This window comes from Rana temporaria, chromosome 3, assembly GCF_905171775.1.
Source record: "Rana temporaria chromosome 3, aRanTem1.1, whole genome shotgun sequence".
NCBI classification, from domain to species: Eukaryota; Metazoa; Chordata; class Amphibia; order Anura; family Ranidae; genus Rana; species Rana temporaria.
The window spans coordinates 450,631,185-450,649,140 of record NC_053491.1 but is presented as its reverse complement, the minus strand read 5'-3'; the positions used below and the strand labels follow the sequence as shown (position 1 = coordinate 450,649,140).

Here is a 17,956-nt window from a genome sequence, read left to right as displayed (position 1 = left end):
AGATTGATTTTTTCGTTGGATATCCGATGAAGATGACTTTCATCAGTCTTGCCTACACACCATCAGTCAAAAATCCAACCGTGCCAAAACACAGTGACGTAAAAACACTACGACGAGCCGAAAAAAATTAAGTTCAATGCTTCCGAGCACGCATCGACTTGATTCTGAGCATGCATGGATTTTTATCCGATGGAGTTCCACACAATCAGATTTTTCTATCGTTTTTTTATCCATAGGAAAAATTTAAAACATGTTCTATTTTTTAACACCGATGGAAAAAAGACTGACCCACACATGATCGGTTTGTCCGATGAAAACAGGCCATCGGTCTGTTTTCATCGGACAAACCGATCGTGTACAGGGCTTTAGACCCTGTCCATGTTACCATTGCCTAAAGCAGACCGAATTAAAACATTGATATGGTTCTACCTTTCTACACTATTCAACAGTAAGAGAAATGCCTAAAATATACTTCAAATTTCAGTTTTGTCCAATTTAATGCTAACAAAAATGGAAGTTCATTTGTGTTTAACCACTTAAGGACCGCCTAATGCCGATATACGTCGGCAGAATGGCACCGCTGGGCACAATCACGTACCTATACGTGATTGTATAAAGCCCAGCGGTGGCATTCTCCCGCGACCCGGTCTGAAGGTCCGGGACCGCGGGACTCGCAGACCCGATGGCCGATGGAGTCCCGCGATCGGTCCCCGGAGCTGAAGAACGAGGATAGCCGTGTTTTTGCTATCATCGATTGTGTGATCCCTAATATAGGGACGCACAATCAATGACGTCAGACCTACAGCCACACCCCCCTACAGTTGTAAACACACATTAGGTGAAACATAACCCCTTCAGCACTCCCAAACTGCAATTGTCATTTTCACAGTAAAACAATGCATTTTTAAATCATTTTTTGCTGTGAAAATGACAATGGTCCCAAAAATGTGTCAAAATTGTCCGAAGTGTCCGCCATAATGTCGCAGTCACTTAAAAATCGCTGATCGCCGCCATTAGTAGTAAAAAAAAATTATTAATAAAAATGCAATAAAACTATCCCCTATTTTGTAAACACTATACATTTTGCGCAAACCAATCGATAAACGCTTATTGCGTATTTTTTTACCAAAAATAGGTAGAAGAATACGTATCGGCCTAAACTGAGGAATTTTTATATAATATATATATATATATATATATATATATATATATATATATATATATATATATATATATATATATGTTTTTGGGGGATATTTATTATAGCAAAAAGTAAAAAATATAGATTTTTTTTCAAAATTGTTGCTCTATTTTTGTTTATAGCGCAAAAAATAAAAACAGCATAGGTGATCAAATACCACAAAAAGAAATCTCTATTTGTGGGAAAAAAAGGACGCCAATTTTGTTTGGGAGCCACGTCGCACGACCGTGCAATTGTCAGTTAAAGCGACGCAGTGCCGAATCACAAAAAGGGGCCTGGTCCTTTACCTGCATTTTGGTCCGGGTCTTAAGTGGTTAATGTCGTTCTAAAGGCTTAACTTTTTTTTTTTTACTTTAATATAATGTCCCCCTCCAGCCCACCCAATCTTGATCCAGAAATGTATACGAGAGCAGTGGGTCTCTCCCTCCTCATGGGCTCAGAGACAGCAGTGGCTCCTGCTGCTGTCAATCACAGCTAGTGGGGTCCCGGACTGAGCTGCGCCCCTTGTGTCCATCTTAGGCGCAAGTCTGCAAGGGGGTCCCAATAGGATGGAGTTTGCAATGGTGGGCACTCATGGGTGGAAGAGCCAGGAGCACTAGCGGGGGACCAGGGATCTGATAAGAGGAGGATCAGGGCTGCTCTGAGCACAAAAACATTGCACAGAGCATGTCATTATAATATGTTTGTTATTTAAAATACAATTAAGGTTTACAATCACTTTACTGTTTTGTAAGTATCTACATTACAAAATTATGAGCTTGCAATGAACTAGTAGGCAAATTTTCAAGGGTCAATATATTTTCAGTATAGTAAAAAAAATATATTTTGGGTAACATACTGTAGCTTTTCTTAGGTTTGTAAAACTGGGACATAATAATTAGAGGAATATATTATTAAATATAATCGGCTAATAGAGCATGACAATACAATAGTACACCACACCACTTAGTTACACATGAAACAAACTATTCAGCCTAAAAAAATGTATGAGAATCAAAAAACTTTTTAATGGAAAGTAATTTATCTTACCTGGTATGATGTAGTATTGGGATCCTTCAGCTGCTTCTTGTTCTCTTTGACTGTAAACCTTCTACTTGGCTGAGTTCTGCTTCACCTTATATTCATTCCACCCCCATTCACTAACATGAGACGACTTTGGATTGGCTGTAGGAAATAATTCAGAACAATGTAAGGTGGGTTTCCTATTGTTTAGCGGTAATTTTTGCATTTTCATTTGTATTCAAGTTATTGCTCCAGTCAAGTGACATGTACATTAACATTTGAGGGTTTGGAGGGAAGACAATAGGAGGGAATGTAAATGTAAAATCCATGGTTTGTACTTATCATTTATAAGAGATCATATTGTAATGAACAATAACTTAGTGCTGCTTCTGTAAACAAAACAGTAATACAATAGCTAATGTTCAAATGCCTATATCAGCATGCTCAGTAGCATGATATTACTTGGCAATATGGTACAAAGTGCTCAGTGCAAATAAAGTGCAAACAAATATAGTGCAGTCATATAAAGTCCATCCAATATGGTGTGTTGAACTTGTGACAATTTATAGTTTATGTAGTTCTAAGGTGACTTTTCGTGCTCCCCTCCTGGGTCCCCACTCACCAGAAAGAAACTTTAAATAATCCTGTAATATTAGGATGGTATCTCCCATCACTGGCTGTTGTATGTTGTCATTGTATAGGAATAACTCCTTTCTTCCACCGGTAGATTAAAAAACGTTGGGATATTTCTAGATCCAAATCTTAAATATCACCTTCCCAGCTTTCATGGTGACCATATATCAATTTAAAACATATAGCAATGAAGATAAGAGAGTATATAGTGTAATACTGCTAGGTTTATTCATAAAATAAAAATTACACTTACATCAAAAATGCTCAAAACGTGCAGAGAAATGCCGCCTTGACGTGCAAACAACCATCACAAGGTCTCCTCAGCTTCTTGCTTTACCCCTCCCACTGGGCATCATCAGAAGCTACTTTAACGGCTTGCCGACCTGCCGCCGTCGTTTTACCGCCGTAGCTCTACATCGGCTCTCTCGCAGGACACCAGGGGCGCGTGCGCCCCCGCTCGCCCCCGACTCGCCCCCGATCGCCGCCGGGCACACACGATTGCTCGTTACAGAGCGGGGACCGGGAGCTGTGTGTGTAAACACACAGCTCCCGGTCCTGTCAGAGGGGGAAATGCTGATCCTCTGTTCATACAATGTATGAACAGAAGATCAGTGATTTCCCCTAGTAAGGCCACCCCCCTACAGTTAGAACACACCCAGGGAACATACTTAACCCCTTCCCTGCCAGTGGCATTTTTATAGTAATCCAATGCATTTTTATAGCACTGATCGCTATAAAAATTACAATGGTTCCAAAAATGTGTCAAAAGTGTCCGAAGTGTCGGCCATAATGTTGCAGTACCGGGGAAAAAAAAAAAAAAAAAAAAAATCGCTGATCGCCGCCATTACTAGTAAAAAAATAAATAAATAATAAAAATACCCCCTATTTTGTAAACACTATATTTTGTAAACGCTATAACTTTTGTGCAAACCAATCAATAAACGCTTATTGTGATTTTTTTTACGAAAAATATGTAGAAGAATACGTATCGGCCTAAACTGAGGGAAAAAACGTTTTTTTTATATATTTTTGGGGGATATTTATTACAGCAAAAAGTAAAAAAATATTCATTGTTTTCAAAATTGTCACTCTATTTTTGTTTATAGCGCAAAAACGAAAAACCGCAGGTTTTCAAATACCGAGGTGATAAAATACCACCAAAAGAAATCTCTATTTGTGGAAAAAAAAGGACGCCAATTTTGTTTGGGAGCCACGTCGCACGACCGCGCAATTGTCAATTAAAGCGACGCAGTGCTGAAACGCAAAAAGTGCTCTGGTCTTTGACTAGCAATATGGTCCGGGGGTTAAGTGGTTAAACGTTTTTTGATGAAAGTGTAATATTTTTTAATTTTATGAATAAAAATAGCAGTATTACACTATATACTCTTATCTTCATTATTGGTGGTTTCAACATGTTTCGCTCTTGCACTTCATCAGGAGACAAATTAGAATGAATGAAAACCATTCCAAAAACCCACATGGATAAACCAGAGATCTCAGGGTCCAACCCAAGGGGAGCTCTAATATGAGTCAGTGGATCCCATGTGCCACACCCAAGAGGAAGCCCAGAGTGGACCACAGGAGGTGTGAACATTTTCAAAAAAGAGGGGGGGTACAACCAAGATGACTCAGGGGCACTCAAAGGTGTCTATTAAATGCCACAACCCATGGAACTTTATTAGCATTAGATGGCTGTCCATGCATGAGTGTCCCCTAACTCCAACCCAAATATTTTGATTCATATTGGATAGCGTAGAGAATGCAAGAACCCTTATCACTTTTATCTATTCTGAAGGTATATTTACTTACGTCCATTTCCTGTAGTGAAAATACAACATGAAGTAAAATCAAATATCCTCAAAAGGGAGGAGAAATCCTCTCTTAGATAGTTGTCACTTTCGCTGTCACCATTGGAAAATCCCCCCTGACCCCCTGTTTCAATATAAACCATACATTTTAGGTTTCCCATCATTTTTTTTTTGATAATGGTCTCTTATTGGCAACAATCAAATTTAAAGGGGTTCTAACCTTCCACACTATCTAACATGGAAAGAAAAGGGTTTTGGCTTCAGATATACTTAAAAATCCTGTTTGCATGTAAAATCTCTATTCACAGGTAGTCAAATAACCCAAATGCAGCTCAGGTATTTAACTATATATTAATACAGCATGTTAATACAATAATACAACACAGAGATGAAAATGAAAAAGACTATTGATAAACATGTGTAGGAATAAAAATATGTGAATGAAAAGTACTGTAGCTTACCCGATATGATGTAATATTGGGATTCTTCAGCGGCTCCTTGTTCTCCTAATCTGCCAGTAATCTTTCTACCTGTTTGAGATCTGCTTCACCTTATATTCATTCCAACCCCAAATTCACTAACATGAGGAATCTTTGGATTGGCTAAAATCATTTACTCAGAACAATGTAAGGTGTGTTTCCAATTGCTTAAAGATAGATATACTTTTTATTTGTATTCAAGTTGATTCCATCAAGTTCATTAACATTTGAAAGTTTGGAGGGAAGACAATAAGAGGGAATGTAAATGCAAAATCCATGGTTTGCACTTATCATTAGCATTTATAAGAGATGATACTGTGATTGTAATATCAATGACAGAGGAAGCTGATGCCTGTAGACATTTTTGACTTTACAGTTTCAGGTTATTGTATACTTGGTACTTTCATTCATTTTTTTTTTTGCTTAAATCCCCATAAGCTACTGTTATACTGTATCTATAATACCGTATGATTTTTTAGTGATGGGTTCTTTTAAATGAGACAACAGGGGTTTAAAAGATCCCTGGTGTCTCATCTGTCCTTTAATAAATATAATGCAATATAATGTTCTGGAGAAAGTGACACAAAAGTGCGATCTACTGGCTGGGAAAAGTGACATGGGGACTCAGAAGTGACATTTTGCTTTTGGGTCAGTAGAGAGAGCAAAAAGATGTTTGCATGTATCTCTCCCCTCTACCCTGCGGCACCTGTCATGCCATAACCCGAGCTACATGATGGGTCCACATGAAGTTGGGGGGGGGGGTTGGGTTGCACAGGGAGTGCGTTTAATCCCCTGCTGTCATCTCAATATGATGCACCCATGCATTGCAGGTGGGGTGGCAAGGAGGTGCCCCACTACAAAAATTTAACAGCAGCACAGAATAAGGCTTTAATACATTTATATTTTCCCCACTGTGGATTTTTAATCAAAACTATGCCGTTTACTTAACCATTTGCCAGCCAGTTCTGGGAGGGCATCATCATCCTCCCATGATTGCACCTGCTGCTTATCCATATGGGGAACACAATGGCCATCCATGTACAGGCTATAGAGAAGGTGGGTACTCCCAGATGTGGTGGTGACAGCTTAAGGTCTCTCTGTAAATGCGAGGTCTATTGGATCTTTCAATTGCATACTAGAGTTCCAGAGGGGTTCAATTATGTGTGGTACCTTACACATTTCTATGAATAAACAAGGGAGCTGTTAGTGCCATCTGAAGGGTGTGTTGGTCTGTATCCTTGCATGGTGGTGTGATGTATATACTGTATATGAACACAGTGGTGTTTTAGTTTGAATAATTTTATGAACAGCCATTATGGTACTGACGTTTGTTTATATCACACCACATTTAGCACATTATATGTAGTCAGTAAGTAGGTTTGGTATTATATCTGTGTTTGGTCCATACAGGTATTATTCCTTCTTCATCCACCTGTATCATCCTTTTGTCCAATTGTACCTTTTTTGTAATGGGTTCCTAGGCGGTCCATTTTTTTTGGATTATTTTGATCTTTTATTCTTATTATATTGTTTTTATGATTTTTTTGTTTTTGAATAATCGGATACTCTATCTCACCTAGCATATTTTGACGTTTTCCAAACCGTTGTATTAGTTTTTATAGGTCACCATTGGCTGTCTGGCATGCTGTGAATGGCATGTTAGCCACACAGCCTGTCAGAGGAGGAAACAACATTATGTGTACCTCTCATATTGTGATGTTATGTGCACTTAGTTTGTAAAGGTGTCCTGATGTAGTTGGCTGACTGTCTGCTTCCCTGTGCTCTCCCACATGTTGCTGCTGGATCTGTGTTGGTGGGTGACGTGTTGGAGGAGATTTGTGTGCCTGTTTTGTTTGTGATTTTTTGATTTATACAACATGTTAGTATGGGAAGGAAAGGAGCATAGAATCATTAGTGTAGTGGGAGTGCATGTCTAATTGATTTATTGTTCAATTGCCACACCATGCTCACTTGTATCATGCATATATATTTCATGCAATGTATGTGTATATGAGGTAAGCGCTGGCTTTAGTGTGGAACGCGTTACCTTTCTTGTTCTTGTCATACCTGTGATGTGATTTTAATGCTTCAATAAAGATACCAAAGAGAGCAGCAATATTCTGTATTTTGCATGTTACTGAATCTCACAGACGAGCTGTGCAGAACCCTTGGTTCCAGTTCATAACATATGAGAGTCAGTCACTCACCTAGAGTGGCATTTCTTTGGCTTTACTGAGCCTCATGGGGTAGAGATTTCTAAAAAGTTGTAATATCTGCAAACAGTGTACACCAGTTTGATGAGTCAAACATTTAGATTTAGAGTAAAGGTATTCCGTGATTTCATTGTTATCACTAAATGTTGCACATATATATTACATTCATTTTAATTAACACAAGTAGAGTTTTCCTTCTAAGGCAGGGGTGCCCAACCTTTTGAAGTGCGAGGGTCACTTAAGCAACTTGGTAACGAGTCATGGGCCACAATGAGCGGAGTGGGCGGATACAGGTCACAGCTACTCTATAGGCCCTCCGATCCACCCAGATAGAAGGGGACGAATTCCCTTCTGTTTTCCGGATTGGAGGTAGGTGGGCGTAAACAGACATCTGTCGCTCTATAGAGGGGAATTGAGGGTCCCATTTGGTTGGGCTGATCATGTGAAAGGGGCCTAAGACTGCTTTCAAGCTGATGTGCTGCCATTTACCCACACCGTGGGTGCAGCATAGTGCACCCGTGTCTATCCTGCGGGTTAGCTGAACCTTGCCATTGACTCCACCTGTGGCAAAAGCCAGCGCTGTAGAAGACGTATCGGCTTATGGGGCTCTGCTCCACAGACGCTTTATTCCTCTACCACCAGCTTCATTCACAACACTGATGTTGCGTTATGGCACGTCGGCAACCTGCGATCTGGGCTTGCCAACCTGCCATTCTGGAGCAGGAGGTCGCGGGCCACATCAGAGGGCTCCGCGGGCCACCCCTATTCTAAGGTGTCAATGTTCTGTATTTTTTAAATAGCGGACAGAAGGGAGATTTCATTTGCTGGCAATTTAAAAGCATTTTCTCTTTGAAAATGTCAGTACTTTAAAAAAAAAAAAAAAAAACTGCCCCTGGCCAAATAGAATTCTTTAATTTTTATTTTTGTACTGGTACATGTTCACCAGGGCAGTTCCCACCTCCACGCTACTTATTGTTTACAAGCCTTTGCCTGTTAAATCAAAAATGCCCATTTTCTGGGCTAACTGATTAAACTATTTTATTTCAGTGGGGTTCAGTTTCAGCATCAAAACACTGCTTGAACCAAACCCAGGACCAGGGACTGTTTGGCTCATCCCTACCTGTTACATTAGGAGGAGTGGCTGTGTTTATACAGATGCTGCACCTCCCTAGACTTACATGGGCTGCCTGCATGCAGCACCCAGCAGCTCCGAAAACAGCTGGCGACATTATCAAACAGCTGATTCACCGTGTTCTGGTCCCATGTGAATGAGGCTTTGGTTTGCAATTCAACTTTTTGAAACATAAATTCAAGGACTATTGACGATTTTTATTTTAGGTGCATATTTATCAATGATTTTGCCTGATATTAACCCCCAAAGCTGGCAGATAAATTTAAGTTAAGCCACTTTTGATTGCCATGAAAATTACATTCTCAGGAGGGAGACACATACTTTTCAGTGAAAAATGTCAATAAACTTTCAGTATTTTCCACATTCAACATATACACATAAATCGTTAGATCCGTTAGCCAAATGTTTATTCATAATATACATCAATTACAATTTATTTTCACAGTGGCTCTGATGAACCCTTTTGTGTTGAATCAGATGTGTCTGCTGTCTAAAGCTCTAAACAGATTTGGAACATTTAGCTCCCTTTTCTTATGTTTGCGTTTTTGTGCTATTCTCCATGATTAGAGATCATTTTATTTTTAAGAACAAGGACACAACCTCTTTCTTGTAAGTTTTCTGATCACAAAAATATTTTTCTATGTGTACTAAGGATTTTCTGAACATCTAAATTGCTTCCCTATGCCTTTGTAGGTGTTGAGTCAGACTTGACTTTCGTGTGGACCTTTTGGTGAGCTTTCAGGTTTGATTTATTTCCAAAACATTCATTACATTCAGGGCATTGATGTGGCTTCTCTCCTGTGTGAATCCTCTGATGTCTATAAAGACTGGACATTACTGAGAAGCACTTGTAACATTCTGAACATCTGAAAGGCTTCTCTCCTGTGTGACTCCTCTGATGTGCATAAAGATTGGATATTACTGAGAAGCACTTGTAACATTCTGAACATCTGAAAGGCTTCTCTCCTGTGTGACTCCTCTGATGTCTTGTGAGCATTGATTTTCTGTAAAAATATTTGTCACATTCAGTACATGGGTACGGCTTCTCTCCTGTGTGAATCCTCTGATGTTTCATAAAATCAGCTGTTTTGATAAAAGATTTATTGCATTCAGAGCATTGATATGGCTTCTCTCCTGTGTGAATCGCCTGATGTGTATAAAGACTGGATATTACTGAGAAGCACTTGTTACATTCTGAACATCTGAAAGGCTTCTCTCCTGTGTGAATCCTCTGATGTCTTGTGAGCTTTGATTTTCTGTAAAAATATTTGTCACATTCAGTACATGGGTACGGCTTCACTCCTGTGTGACTCATCTTGTGGTCAGCGAATGAACTAGGGTGAGAAAACTTTTGATCACATTTAGAACAATGATATGGCTTCTCTTCTGTGTGAATCCTCAGATGCTGAATAAGATTATCCTTTCGTGAAAAGCTCTTGTCACATTCTGAACACATAAATGGCTTTTCCCCTGTGTGAGTGCTCAAATGATTATTAAAATGACCCTTTTTTAAGAAGCTCTTGTCCGCTAATTGCATATCCCTGGTGTAGAGAATGCTAGAACCGTTATCACTTTTATCTATTCTGAAGGTATATTTACTTACGTACATATCCTGTAGTGAAAATACAACATGAAGTAAAATCAAATATCCTCAAAAGGGAGGAGAAAGCCTCTATTAGATAGTTGTCACTTTCGCTGTCACTGTCACCATTGGAAAATCCCCCCTGACCCCCTGTTTCAATATTAACCATACATTTTGGGTTTCCCCATCATTTTTTTAAAATGGTCTCTGATTGACAGCAATGCAATTGAAATGGGTTCTAACCTTCTACACTAACATGAAAGAAAAAGGTTTTGGCTTCAGATATACTTGAAAATTCTGTTTGCATGTAAAAACCTCTATTCACAGGTAGTCAAATGCAGCTCAGGTATTTAAAAGGGGTTGTAAAGGTAAAAAAATGTTTCCCTAAATAGCTTCCTTTATCTTAGTGCAGTCCTCCTTTACTTACCTCATGCTTCAATTTTGCTTTTAAATGTCCTTATTTCTTCTGAGAAATCCTCACTTCCTGTTCTTCTGTCTGTAACTACACACCGTAATGCAAGGCTTACTCCCTGGTGTGGAGAAAGCCTCTTGAGGGGGGAGTGGGCGAGCAGGAGTGTCAGGACGCTCTCTAATTTGCAGATAGAGAAAGGAGCTGTGTGTTATTGGGGGTCCTGACACTCCTGCTCGCCCCCTCCCCCTCAAGAGGCTTTCTCCACACCAGGAAGAAAGCCTTGCATTACTGTGTGGAGTTACAGACAGAAGAACAGGAAGTGAGCATTTCTCAGAAGAAATAAGGACATTTAAAAGCAAAATGGAAGGATGAGGTAAGTGAAGGAGGACTGCACTAAGGTAAAGGAAGCTATTTAGGAATAACATGTTTTACCTTTACAACACAATATATATTCCTGATATGTTCATGTGTATAGACACATGGGACAACAAGGACAGAGCAATACATTTTACAATGGACCATTAGATTCTCAACAATATAGGCTCAAATCAGAACAATAAAAAAACAAAAGAAGGATCCTTATTTTCAAACAGTTATTTTCAGCTGCAACTAATGGGAAGTGAAAATTACAGTCACAAGGCTGAAAATAAATATTCTTACCCTTGTAAGCTTTATGAATTGAACGTAGTATATTTGAATGTCTGCAGGCACTAGGCAGAATTCTTTAATATTTTTCCACAGAAAAAAAAAGTCAGATTTGTTTGAACTAAACATGTACAGTATGCTTGGCTCAATATAACATCCAAAAAACGGGAAGACTGCACTTCTGGAATGTTTAGTCAAAAATAAGTGCTGGGATAGCGTAAAACACATTAACTTTTCTGTGTCAAAGTGCTGTTTTGGAACGACTTTACTACCGCAATAAAGATTGGATATTTTTCAGAAGTGCAACCGTATGGATTTTTTGATGTTATATTGTACACAGTTGGATGAACTGGATTAGCAATTGAATACTTGAGGATTGTGGAGGACAGTGACGTGAACCCACTTGGAGTAGCATTTTGTCTAAATGCATGCTTTGCTATTTAATTAAGAACCAAGGGTCTGGTATGGATTTTTGTTTTTGGGGTGGGGAACTCCATGACATTTTTTTCCTTAATTTTTGGAATTCCACACCATACTATTATTGAATAAGTACATACCATTGCATGCATTTGAAGAGTTAAAATATGGAATAAACCAAACTGATGGGCATTGGCTAATTATGCTGCCGAGTACAATGGACACTTTCAGGAGGTGAAGCAATCAGTGGGATTTGAACTCATGGCTTTAACCTTTGAGGGCAGCAGAGCATACCGCTATGCTACAGAGCTGAGCACATACCTACTACTATATTATTATTATTATTATTATAGGAACAACCATGCTGATTTGGCATTGGCTAATAGGCATTCGCCTCTTTTCTTTTGCTGCTGAGTACAATGCAAGCTTTCAATAGGAGATACCATACCATCTGTGTGATTTTCAGCCATTTGAGCACAATTATATTGAGAACATATGTTTACTATTGTTTGATGGCGGGACTACTTTATATTCTAGGTATAATAGTACTCAGCACAGTGACTTAGGCCCCTTTCACACTTGTGCAACCTGAAAGTTGCACGATTTTGATGCGACTTTAAAGGAACACTAAAAGTATGTTTATTATTAGATCAATTGATTGCTGTAAGCTAGAGCATTTATATATCACTTACCTCGTTTTTCCCTTTTGACCTCCAAAATACAGTAATCCAGGTTTGAAAATGCCATTTCCTGTCTCTCCTCTTCTTGCTTTCCACCAGCATCTGAGCTGTTTTGCATGGTGGAAAGCAGAATGTGCTCACCCCCTCCCTATGACTACAGCCCTGCGTGAATATGCTATCTTATCCCTCACAGGCATGGAGGCTAAGCCTAATGGGAACTGTACTTCCCATTAGGCCGTGATGTAGCAAGAATGAATGCGCACTGCAAACCAGGAAGTCAGTGAGAATAATGATTCAGGAGTGACGGAGGTGAATAAAACAGCTCAATTTCAACAGGTATCAAACTAGTTATAATGCAAAACATTACTTTTTACTTTATCAGCTACTGTCAGACTTTAATTTAAGAGGAAAATATTTTTGTCTTTACAAGTCCTTTAAGCAATGCCTGTGTAATCTTGAGGTCTATGGATGCAGAAGTCACAGGGAAATGTGCACAATTTTCCAGTGGTTTTGCGTCTGCAATTTTGCAGCGGTTCCAGGGAATGCCTGTGTAAACTTGAGGTCTATGGGCCTCAACACGCATCACAAATCGGACCAAAATAGTACAGGGACTACTTTGAAGTTGGTGTGACTTGATGTCACACAGATATGAATGGTACACATTGAAAATCATGGGGTATGACTTGTCACGCAGCTCTGATGTCCAAAGTCTCAGGAAAAGTCACACAAGTGTGAAAGGGGCCTCAGCCCGACTTTGTAAACAATTTTAGAGACATGAGTGCACTTTCCTGCACAGATGTATAGTGAAATCACATAGGTCCCAACTGTCCCTGCGTCCTCCTCATTTGTCCTGATCTGTACAGTTGTATATAAAATGCACTTTTTATATCTTTCAAAAAAGGGGAAGCGCTAAACCTTTTTTCCAATTTCTAAACTGGTTTGTTTGTAAATTTCCAAAGCCAATCTAAAGGAATATTATTGGTAAAAAAAAAGAAATAAAAAAAAAAAGCACTTGGGGGGTTTAACTAATACATATATATTTTTTATAATTCTCCTTTGAGAAGATGTTTTAGAAGGTGTGTCCTATGCCTACATACTTTTGCTAATAGGTGTCCCTTATACCCTTCTCAAAAAGTTGGGAGGTAAGAAATCGCCCCCTGAAGTCACCCAAAGTAGTGCTGGAACTACTTTTGGGAATCTGTGTGGCGTCGCACCAATTCGGACAGTTCCATTGTCGTCAAATGGGCGCCGATTTGGCCTGCAATTTTACATGTCAATTCATAGCTATGTGAACATGGGTAAAGTTGCGTAGATATGAATGAAAATCATGGGGGGCAACTTTTCATGCGACTCTGAGGTTCAAAGCTGCATGAGCAGTCACCCGAGTGTGAAAGCAACCCAATGAGATTGATTAATAACACCTCTGAATAAGGCCCCACTTGTGCAACCTTAAAATTGCACAGCTTTGCCATGACTTGAAGCAGTGTCTGCGTAATCTTGTGGTGTATGGACCACAAATCGCATCAAAGTCAAACCAAGGTAGTACAGGGACAAATTTTCCCCACTTTCAGGATGCACAAGTGACAATAGGGCCAAATTCAAAAGGTTATCCTTGAATCTCATTCACACTGCTGCAACCTGAAAGTCACATTATTTTGCCGCTGCAATTTGGCCCCAACTTCTGGGAATGCCTGTGTAATATTGCGCCCTATGTACCTCAAGTCACACCAAAGAAGTACAGGGACTACTTTGAAGTTGGTGCGACTTAAAGTATAACAGATATGAATGATTATCATTGAAAATCATAGGGTACAACTTGTCATGCAGATCAGAGGTCCAAATTTGCTGGAAAAGTCGCCCAACTGTAAAAAAAAGCCATATAAATACATAATATATATATATATATATATATATATATATATATATATATATATATATATATATAAAATATATAACATTTTAATAGAAAGGAGCTCTCATTTATACTTGCATAGTCCTTACTGATTTACATCAGCAGAACAAATGCATGAAGTGATGTGTGCACATGGGCCGGAAGCAAATGTGTGGTGATGCCAAGCAAATCAATGAACCCCCATCCACATTGAGTGAACACAAGTACATATCCTACACTTACCCGGCAAATCAGCAGCACCTCCTCCTCGCTAAAGAGAGACCTTGCCACGTCCACCTAGATGGAGATCCTGATCAGCACAGGAACTTCCAGGTGATTACAATGACTCATTTCCGGGTCAGAAGGTGAAACCACGTCCTTTTGATTGCAGCTGCAAATATTTGATCTCAACCACAATTAGAATTTTATTATTTTTGTTAATTTGCAGATATGCAAATCTGTATTTCTACATATCATGATATTTGAAGGTAAACTTAAGGGAGTTCGATAAGAAATGGTGTCTCTGGGATAGCAGCAGGTAAATTACAAAGACAAAAGACCCAGTTTGAGCCCTGGATCACACTGACAGCGGGATGAAATCAGCTGAACTCACACAATTTCATTCCCGCACGTCAGTCCCAACTGTGGGGGAAATATCAGATCTCTGTGCAGGTTTCTCCACTGACACCAATACAAATCGAAACCCAAAGTCGCACCAGTTAGAATGGTGCAATTGCCGCCAATTTGACATGTCAAATCACACCAATGTGAACCGGAGCTGACAGATACAACACTGCCTATCCACCAGCTGAATTCATTATCTGCAATTCTCCACAGCTATTACATATAAAGATTCCACCTTTATCATTAACTTACAGGTGTGCTGAAGCCTAGGTTTACATTGGAACGATTTGTCATGTGATTTGAAAGATAAAATCGCATGACAAGTAGCAGCCTATTGGCAGCAATGGCACTGTTCCAATCGATGCAACACCGTTTTTTGCACCGCAGCACCGATTTGCAAAAGTAGTTCCTGCACTACTTTTGCTGATTTCAGGTGCGACTTCAATAGACATCTGTTTATGAAGCCACACAGATATCTATAAAGTAGCACCTGAAATCGTGCTGACCTTGCTACCTTGAAATTGCGATACTTCAAGTGAAGTAGCAAGATTTCAAAGTAGCATCAATGTGAACCATGGCGAAGAGATTATTTTTTTTTGGTGCACAAATACGTATAGAAATAATAAGATATTGCACTTCTCCAAAACAAATTTAGCCCTGGTTCACATTGATGCTACTTTGAAATCGCGCTAATTCACTTGAAGTAGCGTGATTTCAAAGTAGCAAGGTCAGTGCGATTTCAGCTGCTACTTGATAGACATCTGTGGGGCTTCATGCACAGATGCCTATTGAAGTTGCACCTGAAATCGACAAAAGTAGTGCAGGAACTACTTTTGCAAATCGTTGTGGCGCCGCAAAATCTGTGTCGCATCGATTGGAACAGTGCCATTGCCTCCAATAGGCAGCGACTTGTCATACTTGTCATGTCTTAAGGCATCAGCATACCAAGACATTTTGGACAATTTTATGCTCCCAACTTTGTGGGAACAGTTTGGGGATGGCCCCTTCCTGTTCCAACATGACTGCGCACCAGTGCACAAAGCAAGGTCCATAAAGACATGGATGAGCGAGTTTGGGGTGGAGGAACTTGACTGGCCTGCACAGGGTCCTGACCTCAACCCGATAGAACACCCTTTGGCTGAATTAGAGCAGAGACTGCAAGCCAGGCCTTCTCATCCAACCTCAATGCCTGGCCTCATAAATGCACTTCTGGAAGAATAAATTAAAAGTATCAGTAAAACGTGAACTTATGTTCAAAATGATAAAAACAGCGCTAAGAGTAGAAGTGATCTGACTCCAATAAAGAAAATTAATCCTGAGGATCGGTGATGATGAGGTGGGTGATCAAAAGAAGGTATATGTGCACCAAATACCTGTAGATACACCATCAAGTGTGGATAAATCCCCTGAGTGGGGTAAAGCTTACCACAGCAAGTCAGAAATAAACTTGCTCTCAAAATCAACTGGTCATCCAGGGGTGTACGGGTTAAACTGCCCAAGCGGAGGTACATGTAAGGTAGAAAAGACACAGATCTCTCATAGTGCAATAATGGCTAACAGTAATCCCCGATCAGGTTGGGTGTAAGCCCACTAATAAATGCCCGTACAATTAGAATGCTGTGTGTGAACATAAATACAAAAAAGGTTTCACCGCCATCGCCGAAGACCTCCTGCCCGCAGGGGGCGCGCGAGTGCTGCGGATGCGATGTGTTGGTTTTCCTCACTGTGGATGGTGGACGGTGGAGCGCGGTGGAACGCAAACAAGACTTCTGTGTAGCGCTGTCTGTAGCCACACCCTGACGCGTTTCATCACTTCCGACTTCGACTGAGGGACTTCTGGAAGTATGGTCAAACATTTCCATAGACACACTAAACCTTGTGGACAGTCTTCCCAGAAGCTGTTATAGCTGCAAAGGGTGGGGCAAATAAAATTTTAACCCTATGGACCAAGTGTGTGTAAAGGCAGGTGACCCAAGACTTTTTTGGATAGATAGTGTATCTGGCAAGATTTACAATGATGGTGGAAGCCTCCTACACTTAGACATAGTTTTAGGACCTGGGAGATGAGACAACTTCTCTACATGAAGCGGCATGTTTGGGATTCAAACCCAGACATTCAAGGATGGTAAGTAGAAGTTCTAAGCCACAGAGCTGCCACACGTGAGAACCTCCTACACATTAATACACATAAATAAAACATTTTTTTGTGGGTGAGTGTAGAATAGTGATATTACCCTCAAATTTTGGGGAATTACATTTTGATTTCTGATGTTGGTACACATATCAAATTTTTGGGACTCAAATTATGATTATTTGGAAAAAAGCACACAAAATTGTGACTCATTTTACATTTGCATCAGCAATGGTATTGTTTGTGCTTTGTAAAGACACCTGTGTGAGTTTGGGTAAAGATTGTTGTGAGACAGAGAGTAACAAGTGACAGTCACAGCTTCTTTAGTCTTGACCATTGGGTTATGTTCCATCTATTAGGAGAGGACTAGACAGACATGTTAGATATATAAAAACATGTAATTATATCAATGGCAGTCCCTCTGGTCATAACCTCTCACCCTGCACTCAACAGCTCAGTTTTTTTCTGCCTAGTGTAGGAGAAGGACCTGGCACCCTAGGGGTCCATTGGTCCTGGAGAACTTTTTTATTTTTTTATTTTCAATTTTGGATCCTGAGATCTACTATCAATTGCCGGCTGGGTGACAGGCTGGATAATATAGATCCTTGTAGTCTCCTCAGTCCAGCCATTGAGCGTGAGCAGCTCTTTAGCTATGTGCTGGGTCGGCCACGACATACTCCGTTTGCTCCAGGGGTGGCTGGTGAGCTATATGCTCCGGGGCCCACATATTACTGGGCTACTGCTGTCCAGTCACAGTGAGCCGTGGCCGACAGCCACTCCATACTGCTCGGTGATGGGTCTGTCAGGAATGCGTCCAGCAGTCCTCGCAGGGACAGGTAAGTAAGGTTCCTCCTGTCTTGGCAGGATCGAACAGCTGGGCATTCCTGGGGTGGTGGATTAGTTGGTCTCTAGTCCTCCCTTTCCTCTCTCCCCGTCCATCCCTTCTCCCCATGCTTTGCTGGGCCTGCTGTGTACCTCATCGGGGGGTCCCTAAGGGGGGCTCCGGGTCCTGGCTGGGGGCTGTGCGGTGTGTCTGGGTCTGCTCTAGTGTGGGTGGTCTGCCTTGTGAGGGCCTCCGCTCGGAGGCCCAGTGTGTTTGCGGCCTT

General features: G+C 40.4%; 2 protein-coding genes across 2 annotated transcripts in view; both read right to left on the bottom strand.

Moving 5' to 3' along the window:
- The window catches only part of LOC120930563 (zinc finger protein 271-like), an 84,684-nt gene extending 70,075 nt beyond the window's left edge, over positions 1–14,609 (bottom strand). The window contains exons 1-2 of the mRNA XM_040341738.1: positions 14,339–14,609; positions 2,231–2,365 (exon numbers count right to left, since the gene is read on the bottom strand). The gene's annotated coding sequence lies outside the window, so the exon portion shown is untranslated. The remainder of the gene's footprint in view (positions 1–2,230; positions 2,366–14,338) is intronic.
- LOC120933416 (gastrula zinc finger protein XlCGF7.1-like) lies at positions 8,967–10,065 on the bottom strand. Its single transcript, XM_040346630.1, has one exon. It carries the CDS (start codon positions 10,003–10,005, stop codon positions 9,148–9,150), a length of 858 nt encoding a protein of 285 aa, XP_040202564.1. The 5' UTR covers positions 10,006–10,065; the 3' UTR covers positions 8,967–9,147.
- Positions 14,610–17,956: the final 3,347 nt, after the last annotated feature.